Raw genomic sequence first — 20,116 nt, 5'->3', positions numbered from 1 at the left:
AAAAATGTGGTGTTACAGAGAAGTGAGCTTATCCGATCTCTGTATAACGCTCCTCATCTGTGTGTTTGGCAGGTGGTTCAAAGCAACATCAGCCACTATGAAATACCAGAATCTGAGGCTTCACTGTCAGCAGTGTAGTTGTGTTGTGGGTAATGTAGATGCCAAGTTTTTAAATACATAAGTAGAATGTGGGGAATAAAGAATATGTCTGATTTTGATCCTTTCATTGGCTGCCCACTGTAAGTCCAACAATGCAAAACGAGTGCAATGTGAAGTCAGTGGAGTATGTTTTTAAGTATTTTGCTGATCTTTTGTCAGTTTGTATAAAGAGATATCTTTTGTGAGTGATCTCAAGATTTCTATATTGATATATAAATTACGAAAAATGATCACTACAGTATTCAAATACATGTAGCATGCAGGCTAAATTTCAGGGTCTGACTTTGCACATTGCTGCATATGATAGTAATCATATCTAATAATTTCAGCCGCAGTGTGACTTTCGCAAGTGATATCTCCAAGGAACGTGTCTTACTTTGCAAATGATGTACTGAGCAGCCCAATAAAAGCCAGTGTTGCTCCGCTGACAGCTGTTTTCCTGCAGCCAAAGTGGTCTGTGAACATGCTGACCACAGGTGAGCAGAAGAAGATCATGCCCATGGCCAAGGCCCCGACCCAGGCTGGAGAGGAAATTCAAAGGAGAGAAAGAATCCATCATCAGAAAAGTGGAAATCCTGCATGTTGTAGCTATCACTGAATATAATAAAACGCAAGCTTATACCTGCTTGTGCTCAGAGAAAACATTATGTAACATGAGGCAACGTAGCATGAAATGCAGTGTGTGCTGTAAATTAACTTGAAAGAGACACACAGGATACAATTCTGTGCAGTACAGAAGAAAATAAATGGTTTCTCTTTCTTCTTCATGCCATTAAACCCCCGTCACACACCATGCAACTGGAGCGTTTGCCTCAAAGCATTTTTATTGTTACTTGCAGTAATCAAACATATGCAAATTTAAAATAAAAAAAAACAATCCTTATAGTTTTATAGTATATCATTTTTGCATGTGGGAGGTATTGTATGAAAATTACAAAGTTATTATTGAACAACTACAAGGTCTTTTATGTATATACTCCTGCACTTGTATGCAAATCTTTGGCCAGATTTCTTTGCCAGTCTGCCAGCTGTTGGCACATGTGTCACCTGTGATTTGAGTGGAGGACATAGTCAAAGGTGAACATGTGCTTCATGTTGAATCAGGCCCTACTATTGCCTTGCAGGCATTGCTTAACTCAGACAAAACCTTTGTATGCACTGAACTAGTTACTCTCTCTTTGTGGCTCTCTGCCTCTTGATGTCAACTGCTATTAATATGATTTGATGTAACTCTGCTTTTTGTTGTGTCTTCACTTACACCGCGTAGATCAGACACACTCTATAAGATTTCTCATGGTGATTACACAGATCAAAAAAAACTGAATCAAAGTGGACAGTTCTGGCCTGTGGTGAAATATTCATGCAGTGTTAAAACACAGCGAACCAGAATGCTCCAGCGGAGACAGCGCGTACCCTGTAGTGCAAACAAACACACGTCTGGGTCCAGTCTCCAAGGGAGCAAAGGTAGCTTTAATGTCTACCATGTTGTCTGGGTTGTGGGTCACACACATCCAACAGCTCAGTGGAAATGAGAGTAGAGAGACTGATAAACAGGTTGATGAACGGATTTGTCTACCTACATGCGCACACACTGAGTTCAGAGTGAAACATGAGCTCTACAGCACTGCACAAACAGTCTTTGTTGTGGAGGTTGAGCTAAACATTCTGTACTGTACATGTATACATGTGCTGGTACATAAAGTACACTACAAAGTCAAATTTTGAATTGTTTAAGGGTGGGACTGCACTCTAGCCTCCCTATAGTTTATTTACCCAAATGGAACAAGAGAGGGGAATTTCTGTTGTTTGATATCTATGTACTTCATGAACTCCCACCACAGTGTCACATTTCCTACCAAAAATGTAACTTTGAGGTACAACACCCACAAAAAAACACTGGTCTTGGCAAAAGCATTTCATGTCTTATATCCGCCTTGATATTTACCTCAGGATCAATTTCACTGGATGTCATGGTATGATAACTAAATTGTGTTCTGATATATTACAAAGGGTTGTTCTACATACACCTTCCAACATAACTTGATAAAAACACTACATAGAAATACATAGCAAAAATGGGGAAATCAATGGCGAAGTTGCATGAGATCAGATTAGCCTACTTCATAAGCCAGAGAGTTTGGGTTCTCGATAAGCACCTTAGCATTACAATTGCACAATAATGTATCACTGATCTCGAGAACTACACTCCTAAAGCGATGCTTCAAACTGGTAATTACACAAACACCCCATGGCTACACTGGCATTCAGTACAGTTGTAGAAACCTTCCAAAGATGCGGTCCATGAAACTAGCTTTTAGCCTTACTCTAGTGTGTGAAGGCAGTCAGAAACACATCACATACATCAAATACATCACGCCTAAAATATAATCGCATATGTACATAACCCAGAAAGTCAATCCCCTAAAATTCTACACAGTATCAGGCCAGTATTAGTTGTAGTCCTCCAGTGCTTTGAATCCAAGAAATTCACCACAACACACTTGAGAGTTTCTAACTCTAGGATTACTTTTGCTCTCACTGCTATTTCTCCAGCTTCTCATATGGTTTCTTGTAGATATTGCTCCCACCGTAAACTCAATCTACCACCAGTTACTTGTCCATTATCATGTGTCCATTCCGTTTGTCTGGAACAACCACAGGCTCTTAATTCATTCTCAGTCAGTCCCTGTGACGTCTCCCATCTGGAAACGCACCGCTTCAGTCTGCATGCTGTTCCCTCCTGTGTCTCACGCATAGTCTTTAGTGTTCATCTGGGGAAAGCCCACAGAGGTTTAAAGCCTTTTGCAGTCAATCAGGCTGGCCAGTCTTAGGTACCTACTGTGTGCTCTGCAAATATTGTTCAATTTTTAATTAAAAGTCAATCTACAGTTACTAATTAACCACTAAAAAAAATCATCTAATTTTTGCATATCCATGTTTCATATAAAATGTTTCCATGTACATAATCACACCATGCATTAAAATGACTACGACATAACTGTGTGAAAAGCTACACAATGACAAGTTGTAATGTTGGAGGAATTCAGCCTTAGAACTGAAAACCGATTCTAAAGAAGAATACAATACAGACAGCAACACCCCACAAGTCGAAATGACTGGCTCCCTAGGTTCGTTATGTATAAAACCCCTGCAGAAAACTATACACAAGGTCCAATGTACAATCAGACGATGAAGATCCTTGTCTCAGTGCTTCTTGATGGCCTTTCTACTCTGGACAACCTCACCACCAAACCCACAGTTCCCCTTGGCCTGATACAAGCAAAGGTCTGTGAATAGACTGTGTGCAGTGTACTCATTAGAGAGGATTAGTCTAAACACTTTCAAACAGAAGGAAAAGAACACAGTGAAGGAGAGTGAAGCAAAATGAAAAGATGTGTGTGCGTGCATCTGTGTGTGGTAGTGGTGAGGAGGCTTAACAAGCTTGCCTCTCTTCACATGATAGATGCAGTCTGACAGCAAGAGAGAAACTGTATAGGAACCATCTGTATATTGGATAACACACATCTTGTGGTAGAGAAACGCTGTCGGATTTTTAAAGAAGCGATCTTATTGAATGTACAAAGAGCTTCACTCAAGCCTACTTAGTTTAGCTTGCATTAGGTGGTGCCAGCATGTACACATGCATACAGGATAGCTGTGTGTTTTGTGAATATGTGTTGTTTGGTTTGTGAACCGTGTTTATTTTTCTAACGTATGTCAAGTTGTCTGGTGACACAGTAGCAGCCAGATGTGATTTCTCTACATGCTCAAAGGTATCTACTGTGACTGATCAGGTATGACTACACAGCTGTCCTTCATGACATTAGTATATTGATAAGCATCCTGCATTATGGTGTTATTCATACAACTGAGGTCCACTGACCCTTTTCACAACGAAGCAGAAGTTTAAACAAATTATGTCAACAGTGCAGTTACAAAATGGGTTGAGTTCGCAAAGCACGCTACCCTTGTTTGTGAGCAACTACAGAGCAATCAGAAAGTACTAGTTTTATCTTAGCATGGCACGCCGCAGCATTGGATCTGAAATGCAATAATGAGATTAAAGTGACAACTTTAAGCTTTAGTCTGAGTGTGTCAACATTCATACCGGATAACCAATTATATTTAATTATAGCTCTTTATACCACTTAGTTTTAGTGGACAGAAAGTTAAGCAGCAAGTCAAAGAGAACAGTTCATAGAACGCTCTGTGGATTATCCAGAATAACAAAAACATTGTTCCTGGAAAAATGTGTTGCTACTGACTTATTGTCAGTGTTTTATGTCGCTCTAACAATATCGTATTCACCTCCAAGTATCAAGTGGTAGAAGAAACTGTCTGCTTAGTGAGATGCTTAGTGAGAAGAAACTCGCTTCACCTCATAATACCCGTTCCATTTCAAAGCCAGTGTGCCAAAACAGTCAGAAAAACATCACGTTCCAAATGTTTTCTGACGACACTGTTCGTGGTTAACACAGACAGAGGAGGAAATATTCCTTGAGCTAAACAATGCATTGTACTCTGTTTAAAATTGTCCTGGGTACTCGCTGTAAAAGAAACAATGGCCATACATGTTTTTGTACTATTAGCGGAAACGAGGAGGACTAACAAGAACATGTACTTGATATGGAAGTCCATTCCCTCAAGGCCACATGAAATGCCATTAGCAGGTGCTCGGGCTGCAACATGCAGCCACATGACGTACATGGTATTTTTAACTGAAAAAAACAGATACCCTATTTCCTCAAACACTGACCTTACCTTACCTTGACTGCAAATGGTAACAGACCTTTATTTGAAGCACTGGCTTGTATCAGAAGCAGGTCTTCATTTCTAATTCCCAATGTTTGACAAGTAGAATTGGTCATTTTTGCTACAAAATGCATTTTCCTTTTAAAAGTTTATGCAAATTCAATGCAAATTCAGTGTTTCCAGTAATATTTGAGTTCAAATACACAGTGTTTTTGTTGATAGAAACCGGTTATTTCTGCTTGTGTTGCGAAACATTTGCAGGTAAACCATGCAACAACAGTTAGCTGAGACATAGTCAACACCAATACGCCCACTATGACTGAAATAGGACAATAATACCTTAGACGAGTAATCCAGAACAACAAGGTGCTGAAAATAACACAATTACATGGTTGGGTTTGTTAAATTAAAACAATAGAAATGTACAAAATGCAGACCTGTACATCATATTACAGCCCCCATGTCCAGTCATTATCTGAGACAAAGCTTTAATTGACTACTGGTTTTTAAGGAAATATGGCTGTTGTAGTAGTAGTTGTAGTTTCCCCTTAGATACCCAATGTTCTATCATCTCGCCCACAAGAAAGGGATCAGAGCGGTCCTTGCATGTATGAAGAGGCGGATGCAATGATGACACTCCAAGGAGCAGATAATGTGAGAAAAAGATTTAGTGAAAATATCACCCTGTGCTCTGTGAAGACACAGGTTTTGGTCCTAGTTATTGTGGATGTGTCAGAGCTGGACATTAAGTGGCTGCGGGTGGCATTTGGGTCTGGCAAGAACCTCAGATAAATACCTCTCTATGAGACTCGAGATCCTTACTGTGATCCTTTCTTTCACCGTCTATGACACTGCATCTGCATTCACAAGCAGGGGCAAGAAGAAAGCATACTTGGAACGCCGACGGCATGGCAACAGAGGACTTCATGGTTCTGACCCAGGCTCCAGAAAACATTTCAGAGGAGGACATTTTCATTGTGGAGCCCTTCACAATTCTCCTCTACAATCATAGCAGCAGCCAAAAAAGGAAGCGGAATAGAGCAAACTACAGACGCACTGGTGCAGTACCTCAAAGGTGCAGTAGACCAATGAGGACACTGTTGGGGACAAGTACTCGAGTAAGCACCAACTATGCTATCTCCAGCCAGCTGGGTTGGACACACACTAGTGGTTGGAGAGCATTGTGGTCAAGTCTTTTACCAGCAAGCCGGCCCATCTTTGAACTCTAAACTTGTGGCTCCACGAAAAACTGCCGTGGGCACTGCAAATACAAAAAGCCACTGTGAAGAAGACAGCAAAAACAGTCAATTAAATGTATTTTGCTAAATAAATATTTGTGTGTGATATATTCTGTTTAGGTTAAGAAAATCGTATCAGGAATAATGAGAAGGATTAAGCTTTTAAAACCCCACACATCGTGCAAGCCATAGAAATAATATTATGAAGTCTCGGCTCAGGCTGGTGGGAAACTTAAAGCTTGGGAGTACATACCATTTTTTCCCCAAAACGTTTCTTCTCGTGGCGAAAAGGACGTTCTACATGTCACCCATCCCCTTCCAACATTAAGATGGGTGGGTGGTCAACATTTCTAACTGTAATTGCTGGAAAAACCTTATAAAAATGAATTAATTCATTTTTTGACGTTAAAATTAACCCATATCTGGGAAACCTGATGGCCTAGCAGTCAGGGTACATAACGCAATACCTAAAATGCTCTCAGCATCAGAGCACTGTTTCAGGACCTGGCCTGCTGGACCTTTGCTTCATGTCAAAGCCCTGCTCTCTTTCCTACAAGTGCTAATTATCTTATCTTTTATTTAAATAAAGGCAAACTGCTGGGGGAAAAAATCCTTGAAAAAAAAAACAAAAAAACAAAAACTTGCATTTAACCAACATTCTCTCTGGTTATCATTTCAAATTGCATTACTTCTCAAAAATGGCCACCTTTCTAAGTTGACAAGTAAACCATATTGTCTTATGAACAATCAGACTCTTTCGAAAGACTTTATTTAAAATGCAGGCTCCAAAGCTGAAACTCAGTGCAACAAAAGTGAACACACCTATGATTCACTGGCACAGAAAAGAGAAAACCTGTAATCACTGACAAAAAATTGAGGACACCGAGGATTTCCATTTAGCCAAAATGCATGGCTATAAATTGAACAGACATTTCGCAGTTTTGGACCTATACAGGCTGTGTCTACATCACGTCTCCGAATGGAAAAGAAAGAAATGCCAGAGGAATGTAAAAATCTGATTGTGAGATTTCAGAGATGGAAATGGATATAGGAAGATTGGTGACCAGCTGAAAATCTGTGAAAACACAGCTGCAGCAGTAATCGAGGGGCATAGAATGAGTCATAGTGGCACCAATTGCAGCCGCAGGGACTGTCCTAAAATGACATCACAGACAGTGCGCTGCTTTCACAATCTACCTCTGAAAAACAGACTGGCAAGTGCTTCAGACTTGGCACAGGGGTTATCGATTAAAATTAGAGTTTCAGTGACAGCTCAGACAGGGTGAGGGACTTTGCACAATGTGAACCTTTATGGACGGCATCCAAGAAAATAAAAAAAACGTTCTTGCTTTTTAGCACTAAACTGCATCACTGAAATTTGAAAAAAAGAAGCTTGATGAATACTGCACATCCATTTTTTGTTCAGATGAGACCAGGATATATTGTTGTTTTGTATATTTGCAATGAACTTGTTCAGAACTACCAGACAGAAGACAGTCCAAAAAGTGGAGCATAGATGTGGAAGCACAAAAGGTGCCGAGGAGACAGTATATATTACACCATGAATGCCTGTGGATATGCCAAAACACTGGCAGACAAGATGCCTTACAGTCTGCAGAAGCTTGGCAGAAGAGGAATATTTCAGCATGGTAAAAGATCCAAAACACACCGCCAAAATCACACAAGAGTTTCTAAAGAAGAAAAAAGAGAAAATCATACAAGTATGCTGCCTGACTTGAATCCAACAGAACACCTTCAGGGTATTATAAAAAGAAAGGTAGAGCAACTCAACCCCTGAAGCAAAGAGCAACTGAAATAAAAATAGTTCATGAATAATGGCAATGCATCTCTTTAGAAATATGGAAAAGGATGAAATCTGTCACTAAAAATAAAGTTTGATATTCAAAGTTTTAAAAGAACAGAAGATTTCGATCCCAGTAACAAAAGGTGCACTGATTTTTGTTGCAATAAGTTCATACGCAATTTTTAATATAGCAAACCTAAACTGTCACTTTTTTTTTATTTTACACAAGCACAAAAACCCTTTTTGTTCTACTTAGAAGTAATGCAATTATTGAGAGGTGACACAATTTGGGATCTTTTGGCATTTACATTACATTGTACAGTTTAGTCGCTTCACTTGCATACTGTATGTACCTGCTTATGAGCCTGTGGAGCCTCAAGAGACTCTGATCCAATCTGAACCCTTTCCCCTGCCCTCTGGAATGCCAAAAATGCCACAGTACACCCTGATCTGCCAAACTGGGAATTACAGCTGCCCTGGAGATCCTGGAGAAATCTGGGGCACCGGAGCTTCGATACACAGAGCACAGCGGCGATGTTGATGACTGGAGAAGTGCTTGTGGCAGAGCAGACACCTGTTTGAATCCTGTATATAATATTGATTTTACAGTTGATATTTCTGATGAAATGCTTTATGAGAAACATCCGGCAATAAGAGCGGACCACACAATGTGATGAAATATTAGATTCTGACCACAGAAAAAATATATTGAAAACTACAATTATAGTTTGTTTTACTGTTTATTTGAAGTCCCCCCAGTTTCTCCCACCACTGAATGTGTACCCCGGTACATTGCGTTTTTATTAACTGCTAATTATGTACAAATATTAAAAGCATGCGTTTCAGTTCACTGCTAGCGTCCCATTATTTTCTACACGCTATGTCAAACGCTTTTCCATTCTGACAAGAATTCAAGCACCGACATTAAACCCTTTTTTGCCTTCAGATAAAAAACACTCGCTAAACATTGTCTATCAGCAGCAAAAACAAGTTTTAAAGTTACATTTCACCCTACTGCTAATGATGGCCAAGCCAAACAACACAGAGCAAGGTCACATAAAGACAACAGTGGTGTGAGCAAACACACAACTCGATATTTGGAACAGATTTAGCAATTTTAGAATGTTTCTAGAACAGTCTGTAGTATTTTCTTGCATGTCACCACTGGTGCTGTAGGCATTATTCTCTGTTCTGAACTAAATATAATTTAGCGTGTCAGTGCAAAAGCGTAAAACATGGTAGGTTGTTATCTTTCCGTTTTTTTTCATTTATGTGGTTGAAAGCTGGTTCACTATGTGTAAGACTAGGCCAATTTGCTTGTTTGTGGTATGTGCAAATCGTTTCTGCAGTGTGTTTTCAACATGTAATGGAAAAATGTCTTAATGCATAGATGTTTTCCAGTTACAGTGATAAAGGGCTGATGGACCAGCATTTCTAATGGCTTGTTCCTGAACACTCTTGCCTCAGTATCTTAGAACATGGCAAAAAAGAGAAAAAAGAAAAAGAAAACTAAGAACTAAATGAAGATTTAAATTGATATTGTTCAAGAACTTTTACAGCTCTATATTTGAGCATAAACAGGACACCGTGTTCTTCAGTGGGCTTCTGATCTTTGTCCTATTACAGTCTTCCTGATGCTCTATTTCACACTATCATCATATAGATGGAAATCATTTCTGGCATCAATGAAAAATTAATTCCTCACTCACTCAGTCCCTTTCTTCTGCCCCTTCACACGCATTCCCAGTTTTGCAAACTCTGCTGCAGCCGACACAGCGCTGCGTTTTGAATTTCACTCTGGCGTTTGGCACTCCCTCATTCAGCCACACATCACCTCACGAGGGGTTCGCTCCCCACTGATTATAAAAGCAGCAGTTTTTTGTTTTTCATTCTAAAAGAATGTTGTGCTGGATGCGCGCACTCGCTCCACACCTTGACATCTTAACATCTGTGCATGTGAGACCACAACAGGAATCAAACCACTGATGGTGCCACGCTGTAATCACTGAGCAAAACAACACCATCTGTGACTCACAGCCCACTCACCTTTCCTTCATTACTCTCTTTTATTTAGAAAAAAAAAAGACTGTTCTGATCCCCCACCTTGATACTCCTAGAGTGTCCTGAAAATCTCATGTTTACCCCTCGAGGCTTCATAAATATCCATCATTAATGAGCTCAGCAGGACCTGGTGGTGATCTCTAATCAAGATTCCAGTCTTTTCCATTACCTGCTCCCTTAACGGTCTGTAAGTTAATGCTGGTGAAGCAGTTTGACATGTTTTAAATTGCTCTACACATGTGAATTTAACTCTTACTAAACACACCTTTTCAGACTGAATAGGAGCCTTTACAACTGCGGTTATTGTAGTAAAGCTGTTTCCTCGTGTTTTCTTCTGTTGTGGAGGAGAAAAGGTCAGGACTCAGCCTGCTTACTTAATCCTTTCCTATATGAGTAAAACCTAGAATTAAATTCAAGGATCCGTCGGAGATTAAATGTAAAATAAGTCAGAAAAGGGGGGAACTAGAACAGAGGGAGGTCGACGACAAGCACCTTCTGTTGCATGCAACATATAAGGAATATCTCTGGTCTCAGATGACTCTGGAAAAGCACCTACCAGTTGAACTGTATCTGTTTTCTGGCAGAACAAGTTCACGATTCTCAGGCAACCTAAATATAATGCAGTGCCTCCAGACATATCCACTTCTTCAACATGACAAGGTGCAAGATGCAATTGAAGATATTAACTTGCACTTACATAAATAAAGATGCAAATGAGATGCATCGTGTCTCAGCCTTGGGTTTATTTTCCCTCCCACCGTAACTGTCATCACATTTACCATAATAAAGGGTTAAATTTATTCCAGGGAACAGTCTTAGAACCATAATCCCTTCCCACATACTGACCTTAACCTTTGCTGGTGATTGAGAAACTGGACAGGAATTTGAGAAAAACACCCACTCCTGTTACTGCATGATGCCCCCTGTTCAAAACACTTCTTTCCACAACAATCTGGACAGATCCGTGAACTCTAGAAGCAGCTTTTATGATGTTGGAACAGAGGAGGGGGAGAAATACAAGAAGGAGAAACCCGATCTCAAAAAAAAAAAAGAAAATCCCACAATTACACGACATGACATGATGTTTCCTGTAATGTGTAACATTACACATGTGTAATGTGTGCAATGAGTCCCCCCCACTCATAATAAATTAAATGATAGAATTACAGATTTTGAACTTTTGAACAGGCAGGAAAATGTCCTACAAATGATTTATGGGGAACCAGCAGGTTCAGACAGTCTTTGGATTTTTCTAACCTTATTTAGAGAATAACTTATCTGCAAAACAACAAGACTAAACTGTTGCATTCCTCCAAAGTAAAATCAATGATTTCTATATTGAAGCTGCCTTTCCTGTCTGCTTTCCGTACTGCCTTTCCTATTACTGTATATCAAAATTCAGCTTAAAGCATTCAGTGATGAAGGAGAAATAATGTGAGCATTTACTGTTGAAGGTTTGTGATATGACCCTAAACAGGATGTGTTTAATTGAAGCACATATATAAAAACACTTTTACTACTGTGGTCATGTACGTCACAAATATTGGTCCACAGAAGCTTTATTGTGATACGTTTAATACCAATTTCTGGAATGTCACAAGGTCTTTCAGCATTGATTATATACTACAATATATGAGGGAGTAATATCTTGGGTTTGAATCAAGCATAAGATGTTTGTCACATGCTGCATCCTTCTGATAGCGTTTCCTGTATTTTAACAGTCCAGTCAAAGGGGAAAAAGCAATATTTTACACTTTGCGGAGCACAAAGGGTGTACTAAAAATATCAGATAAAACTTTTTACAAGTCTCCCTGTGGCAGTTTTTTGGGGGGTTACACTTTTTAGGTACAGTATGCCGGTTATAATTTTAAGCCCTGAAGGCAAAGACTTTATCAAAGGTCCCTTTAAGACAAACTGGCTTGCTGCTGCTGGATGGTAGCGTTGAAATGGTGTTAATGAATAGAAAAAAGCACTGTGTTGGTGAGTGGCTGGTATTTATTAAACTTCATGAATGTGCTAACCAGAAAATGTGACTCACGCAAGGGGTAAGGTTTCAGAATGCATGAACTCCCAAAAGTAAATAAAAATAATATGCCTACTTTAAATGTACTAGTGAGTCACACCTGTTATTTAATACTATGTGTCATCTTAAGTGCAAGTTTCTAATGCATGTGTGTGACACATATAGCAGCCAAGACATCACAAACTAAAATTAAGTTGGTGTTGCATGAAAATGCAATCTGCATTTATCTGCTGGTGTTCTTTGAAATGATGTATGATTTTTATTTTTAATATTTCCTATTTGAGATCATGCATCCTGGACAAATTGCACTTATGCACCAGCTGATGTGTTGTTTCATCCCAGCTCACCTGAGCAGATGGTACTCACCCACTTTGAACTGGGAAGTCTGGTCCTCCGGGTCTGTGTGCTCCTTTACCAGCATCAGATGCAGGATGCCGAAAGAGTTTTGGATCCCGAAGATCGAGCCGTTGCACCAGGTCGCAGCGAACACCACGAGCCAGCCAAAGCCTCCTTCTGGTGGGACAAATCCTCCTCCGTGGCCGTGCCTGTCCACCTGGACCCCAGCCTCGGATTCGGAAGCCGGCGAGGACAGGGACGGCTTGCACCCAGCCTCGATCAGCTGCACATCGCTGTCCTCCTTCGCGATTTTACACTCGCTGCCCGCCGCCTGATCTCCCCTGCTCGTGTCTGGTTCCTGGGGAGCGTTTGTGTGCTCCATCTGAGGATCTGCAGCCGGCTGCTCCGTCCGGGAAACTCCGCTGGACGGCTGTGCTGGATTGTCTAGCCCGTTGATCCCCATGCTGTCTGGTCTGGAGGAGAGGTTACTGTGGGCTCTTGGCGTACATGCATGAGATATAGGTCACTGACATAAGAGCACCGATTTGAATACCAGATTTGATTGGCTATCTGTCAAATGTGCAAGACGGACGGTCCTTTGCTGGCAGACAAGCCTCCTGCTCGTAGCCCAAGTCTGAGCGTCAACTTCAGCCAGACATGCGAGCGTTTAGCTACATGTGTCACTCTGGTCGGAGTTGTATTTTCTCAGGAATTAGCAAGCACCGCCTTTTGTTCCTCACAACACGAGTCTGCGTTTCGAGGAACTGCCTATGGACACTAACACCGTATAGCTACTTCTGCCGTCTCGCCTGCTCGCTGCCAAATGCGGATCATCAACCTGTGAAAGCGTCCGCTCCGCCTCGACACCGTGTCGTCCTGACACGCAAGCCCCGACGCGGCGCTCAACATCTCCCGGTGCTACAAGAAACGACGAAGACGCGCTCCTCCTCTTCTATCTGACATATTTACGCGAGTGGAGATGTGATGTAGGTAGGCCTGAGTGGGTCCCGTGGGCAGTCTCGGCTCCTAACTGTCAACAAAGCTCCGGCCGTCATTCAGCAGCCCGCCCCCGCCTCCTTTCCCGGCGGATGGACGGTTGGAGCCAATGGGGGAGCTCCAGTACAGTTAGTCGTTGGACGAGTTTGTACTTCGTGTCTTATCACGGAAAGACCCGAGTGTGACCTACTTTCCTCCTCGGACGGGACTCGTAACAACATCCTGTTGCTAGCTAACCTGCACATCCGCTCCAGCCGTGTTTTTATTTAGTAAGTAGCGTATTGAAATAAAGTATATTTTAATGATAACTATGTACTGTAACTTTTACTTCGTAAGTGAGTGGAAGAAGTATTCAAATGTTCATGCAAGTTAAATTAGCTACAGTTAACAGGGGCGCCCCCTCTGGATGACAACATGGGGCCCAATGGAAACCCCGGGGTGGCTCACAAAAACCAACAGGAATTTTGTTATGCTTTTGTAATATGGAGGTTCATTTTTCTCAGCCACATGTTATATTTTCATGATTAGCGAGGGCTACAGTGCATCCATTAGCTTGGGAGTGTCATTGCTGCAAATGTCCTACTGGGAAAGGACAAAATGTCTCTATATTTTTTTAAAAAAATGTAAAAAAAGTTTGTAATATTTTGATGGATCAGACTTCTACAGTAAAATAATACTGAGCTGTGTAACTAATGATTTAACTGTAGCTCTATTGCAAAAATAATTTATTAGTAATTAATGAAGTTATTCCTGCATTATGCAGAAATGTTTATCTCTCTCTCACTTTTGGATCCTGCTGCTGTCTGATGCTGCAGGTATTTAATAAACTTAAAATAAAGATTCCTATAAACAGCTGGAAGCAACAAACTTCAAATCTTGGTAACGTTGTGAGATCTGTGCGTTCCTCCTTCAGCTGAAGGCACTAACTGTGAGATTTATGGATGGCAGCACAGCCTGCTGGTACATACAGCTGTTAGTCATCAGTGTTGCCTTCACTTGCACTCAGACACCACAGCGCATTCGCTGAAACTTGGACATCAGAGTTTCAGTGAATGGTCTTGACCTATTCGTGGCAAATGAGGTTTCAGGAGGAGCCCCAGTCACCCCTGGCTCCCCCTCTGATAGCCACAATGATGTAAAACTACTTACTCTGACCCTTCATTTAACATTCTTAGCTTAAGGGAGACCCTACAGGTGAAAAGAGTAACATTTTTAACTAACACGTCAATGTTTTCATCTAAAAAGTGTTGTACTGAGAAAAGGTATAAAATGGGAGTACTCAAATGACTTACAAATACTTCAGAATTGTGCTTAAGTATTGTCCTGAAATAGTCCTATTGTATTTAATGTTTACTTCTACTTCTACTTCTACTAAAACATAACCTCTGGATGCAAATCATTCACCACTAAGGGGAGCTAGAACTCTGTGTATCAGGCTGTTCAAAATTGCGACGACAAGAAGGATTGGAAGTTATTCAACAGCTGTCATTTAGTGTTGTTGGTTTAAAGACAGATTGTTTTTAATATGTTACAGTTCAATAGACTTCACCTAACCAACCAGCTTGTTTATGTTGGCTTAACTCTTTTTTAAATAACACAATACAAAAGTTGTGTAATGCTTTTAATTAAGACACAGGTCTTATTCACCAAAACTTTTAAAATGTCAGTAGGAAAAACACAGATATCAATAATAAAATCAATGACGCCTGAATTCTATTTAGCTGCTTCAGTTTCATTGTGCTGGTGTTGTACCTGCATTTTTCCTCCTGCGATGAAAGTATATTCTAAGTAATTTTCTCAGTTTGTCATTTGAAAAAAAAAAAAGAAAAAAAGATTTAAATTCGCCACCCGGTCAACAATTTGTAACAAATAACTTTATTTGTGTAGCTCCTTTCTCAAACATAGTTTAAAGGTACTGCACAAAAAAGACATCAAAATACAGGTTAGACAGCCGTCAAAACAGTAAAAATATAAAAGCAAACAAAACAAAAAAAAAACATACACAGGATGAACAAGTTTAAGAAGTGGACAGAAATAGTAAAATATATTAAGAACAAGTAAAATAAACAAGAACAAAATAAAATAACCTCAATAAATCCAGTTAAGAGAAAGCCTTATGGAAAAAGTTATCTTGAATGTCTAAAAGAAGACACTGACGTTGCCAGTTTGAGAGGCAAGCTTCAGGAACAGTCAAGGGGAAACTACTTCAGTGTATATTTTCACATGAAGTCCAGTCGGATCATTTTACAGTTTTGAGATGTGCTTTGACCATTAGTATGTACTATGAATATTGATGGTAATCTAGCCACACTGCTAACATGCCCCATTTCAACTCACAGCTTAGTACTGGTAACACATTTTGTTTCTTATTAGAAACAACATGTGATATATTCATTGTTGTAGTAGCCCCTCTTGATGTATTTAAAGACAAATCTTCCCTGCGTTGTTTTGTAACATTGATAAGGTACATAAATGAGCCTTAGTATTTAGCTTTCCCAGAAAACCATAAATATCACCATCCATGGAGATTCGCTTCAGTGAGGTGGAAATGAAACTCCTCCATGCTGTAGGAGGGTTTTTTTTTACAATATTACAGTACGAATGACTAATAATTCCAAAGAGACCATGTTTTTGGAGAAGCTGGTTGTACTTTCAGTATGACATGGAGTAATGACATGTTGACTAAGTTGTAATACATGATACATGAGGATTACAAGTCCATCAGGAAACTTAAATGTAGGATTAAAAACCCATACATAAAAACAAAACAATAGATAAAAGCATTATTTAGTGGTGTTAGGAATGTTGGATGCTGACATCGGACAAAGCCGCTACATCGTAACACTCCTGTTTCCTATTAGCTCCTTGAGGATCAGAAAGACAACGCAGTCCACTCCGTATCCGCAAACTGTTTTCAACTAAAAATAGCAGCTCACACAACTTCACAGAGTCGAGTTATAAGAGTACCCTGGGATTCCTGCTTAGTGAAGTGGGGGGTCAAAGGTGAGGGGGGTCTGGCCTATAGTAGTGCTTCCTGTTTCAGCTAAAATAGTTTAAATCCTTAGAGAGGTGTGGGTAGGAGACAGAATGAGGCCCACACATTTCTGAGTTTGATTAGGTCACACATGACTGATGCTAACTGAATGTTAAAGTGAATTATTTTTGTTTTAACTCGCTAAACAAATAGTGGAGGGGAATTCCTGCTGTAAATGGTTTCACTGGGAAGAAATAAAGTCCTTCTCTTTATGTAAAGATGCTGTGGTGAAACTTCGATGGTGCCTTCATGGTGGTGGTGATACGTGCAGGTTGTCTGATACATGTCCAGCTGCGTGCTCAAACTTGCTGCGATGGTGGGAGAGGGAATCTGCGCTGGCAGGCAAGTCATTATCTCGAGTTGTATGACTCATACTGTATGGCTTCCTTTATACCTCAGGGAACTTGGAATCACAGTTAGTAGAAAACTTCAGCACATTATCCCGCCACTGACAACAGAAACCACTACATTCTCCTCAGTGATGTTGCCCACTTTCAGTTCAACTCTTCATAAGCTCAATCATCAGGTGCGTTGGAAAACCAGCAGAGACAAAACAACAAACTGTATCAGTGGTACAATCTTGACGTGTCTGCCACCTGTCTTGTGCTTGATTTCACCTGAAAGGTGGGTTGAGACATACATCCGGGAATGAACCACCTCCAGAGGGTCCTGAGTGTTGCTGATCATAATCAGTCTCTGACATCACACTGTCACATCCTTAATATTTCTAAATGAAGACCCTAGTGAGGATTAAGCGGTGTATAGATAATGGATGGATATATAGGATTGTTTTAAAGTTCCTTACTACAAGTCATATAACCTGTATACATATGGAGCATATGACATTTAAAGTATAAAACAATCTATAAAAGAGTCTGTTTGTTCCCTCAAAACAGCTTTAATAGTCACAGATAAAGTACAAGAGACAATAAAATCTGTCTAGAAAATACACTTTGTTTCTGGTTCCTGTAAACATTTCACATAAGAAGATTAGCTGATTGCGTTGGCATTCACTTAATGGGGATCCTTTAAACAGACTAATAAGCATGTACGGGTTTATATTTCTCTCAGTCCATTAGTCTTTCCTTATTTGAACAAGAGAGGAGCTCTTTCGTTCTCTGATGTCATGTTTCCCACACGAGTATGAGATAGCATGTACAAATAGTACACAAGCTTAGTGTCGCTGTCTAAACAATAAAAGACAGACTTTAAGAGTGAAGCAATTCCCAAATTGTCTATTTAAATGTTTCTTTATTTATGCTTGTTTTTCAGACCTTCTCATTCCTTCTCATCATTGCGCATTATTAGTGTCATAAAAACTGTACTGAGTTATTTAAAAATGCTTTGCGGTGGGAATAGAGCCTTTAAAGCTGGGTGAATGGCCGAATAACTTCCAACGTTCTGAAAATGTGAAAACATGAGAAAGACAGACAAATTGTTGCCAGAGTTCCTGGAGATGAATTGTGACATCAAAGAATGAATGTTTAAATGAATCACTGAAACCTCACAGCAACCTGTACCGGCCAGTCACAGAAGAGCTGCTGAAACCTCACAGACCATGACGCTGCAGACACTGGACAGATGGGAGATGGAAGAGATGGCTGTCTCATGTAGCCAAAACAATCTAAAGCTTAAGGATGAAAAAAAAGCAAAACTGTAGAGATGAGGGGAGACATGTGGAGAAATCCTCCATCTGGCTTTTAAATAAAATGCATCCGTGTCTATAGGATACACCGTAAAAAATAAAATAAAAAGACTTTTCTATTAAAGTTAGAATTTATAATAAAAATATAGTTTTAATATATGTGAATTAGACGTTTTGTAGAGGATTGCTCACTAAACACAGCGGCTACTTGAGCTAAACTCTAATGCTGACAAGTTAAACCCATTCAGGACTTTTGGGGTCTTTTGGACCCCAGGCCAGGTTTAGCTGTGTTTTTTTTTTTTGCTTCCAAGTGCATGACAAATGTCTCTCTTTTTATATTAAAAAAAAATCTTAAAAAAAAAAAAAGTCTATAAAGAAAACCAACAAATATTTTGCACAAATTCTTTCTTGGAATCCAGTGGACCCTGAAAGACCTTCTACGTACGGTAACATTAAAGTCCTGAACAGAGTTAATATGTTAGAATCTAATATTAAGTGAACACAAAGTTAAAGTAATGGAATATCTAACACTAAAAACTCATCTCTGTGCATAAAATTGCATTATCACATAATCTTTGCGTAAAAATAATCCCTTCCCGCCTTAAAATGACTTAATTGTGCACATCTAAGAAATCCCTGCCTCTTTTTTTTCTCACCCACCCGTACCCCTTGCTGCAGCTCGAGCACACCAGTTCACCAACACTTCACAGTGGAAAGTTGTAATATCGGAGTAATTGTACAGGCTGACAGGATTGTTTTCTCAGGTTTGTACCTTCAGTCCCTGGCTGTCCACATCCGTGTTTATGAGACAGTCATTGGTATACTATGGTTGGAATTGCGTTGTATGTGTGGTGTTAACTGCTTATTCACTTATGATATGCTTTTCAGCATATAAAGAACACCATATGGGCATTTTAAGAAAGTAAAATTAACAAACTTGATTTTCACCTCTGAGCTTCTTTAAATTCTATGTATACGTTAGCAACAATTTAAAAGTCAGGAGACAACCAAAGTTATTATAATTCATCTTGAGCAGGATATAAATGCATGCAGCAGATTTCACTTTGTTCAGCTACTACCCTTACAAACCACAAAGCGGTAAGCTGACCTACAAACAATGATACACAGTCCAACTATGATCAGCATTTTAAAAAATCCTGGGACCTATGACTACCTAAAATCTGAAATTAGAAAATGATATCGGTTTCAGCTGTGATCTGATTGGTTTCTGCTGCAGGCACTCGTAATTTTCCGTTTTCCATACAGTTCATCTTCTCCTTGGAGCTACACAGATGTGTGGCACTCAGCCACCCAGCATGTGAGAACAAGGCCGTCAGGAGGCTGTCGCAAGACTGTTCACATCTAATACACCCTCTGCATAATAGCAAGAGAAGTTATTGGGGATGTTTTTAACCCCGGGCACCATTTTTATGAGCATTATTCTAAGGTAAAGCAGAAATCAAGCTTCTTATCCAGAACACTCACAACAGGAACAACAAATTTACACAAGAATTTGTTATTGAGAGCTTGTAATTTCCCATCCTTGAGTCATCCATGCTCCCTATAAACAAACACATGTGTTACAGACTGAAGCTAAACAAGCAAAAAGAAAATGAAGTGCTTCGTCAAGTTCATGAAGTAGGACAGATTGTGGGTTTTATAAAAAAGCTAAACCTTATTCTGGTTAAAAGCTGAGATTTTGCGTGTAGCATGCTTTTTTTCATTTTGGTTTCTTATTCTGTATGTCTATATTTTCACACATGAACGCAACTGTATCTAATGCAAGTATCACAGGAAAAGATTGTTTTTTTTTTCTCAACATAGTCTTCTTTTGGTTCCACAGATGTTCACGCTTCACTGTCCCTTTGCGGAAGGGGTCACAGCTTTAGCCTCCAGATCGTCCTCGACAGCATGTGTAACTTCATCATCACGCTGAAAATGGTGAACAAGCAAGATTTCAGTTTGGGAAACAAATATAAGTCAGATGGTGCCAGATGAGTAATGTGCTTGGAGCGACAGTCCAGAGCCACATTTGGCTGCTTCTGCCACCGTTGCTGTGTGGACGGAC

The 20,116-nt window shown here is 39.9% G+C and overlaps 1 protein-coding gene across 1 annotated transcript in view; it reads right to left on the bottom strand.

The window, feature by feature from the left end:
• slc16a2 (solute carrier family 16 member 2) overlaps positions 1-14,484 on the bottom strand; it is a 28,733-nt gene extending 14,249 nt beyond the window's left edge. Inside the window, exons 1-2 of the mRNA XM_008280334.1 lie at positions 12,404-14,484; positions 536-680 (exon numbers count right to left, since the gene is read on the bottom strand). Coding sequence (XP_008278556.1) covers positions 536-680; positions 12,404-12,836 — 578 coding nt within the window. The 5' untranslated portion in view covers positions 12,837-14,484. The remainder of the gene's footprint in view (positions 1-535; positions 681-12,403) is intronic.
• Positions 14,485-20,116: the final 5,632 nt, after the last annotated feature.

This window comes from Stegastes partitus, unplaced genomic scaffold (assembly GCF_000690725.1).
Source record: "Stegastes partitus isolate 25-593 unplaced genomic scaffold, Stegastes_partitus-1.0.2 Scaffold190, whole genome shotgun sequence".
Lineage (NCBI taxonomy): Eukaryota > Metazoa > Chordata > Actinopteri > Pomacentridae > Stegastes > Stegastes partitus.
The sequence above is the reverse complement of the archived record's forward strand: the minus strand, read 5'-3'. Positions and strand labels throughout refer to the sequence as shown.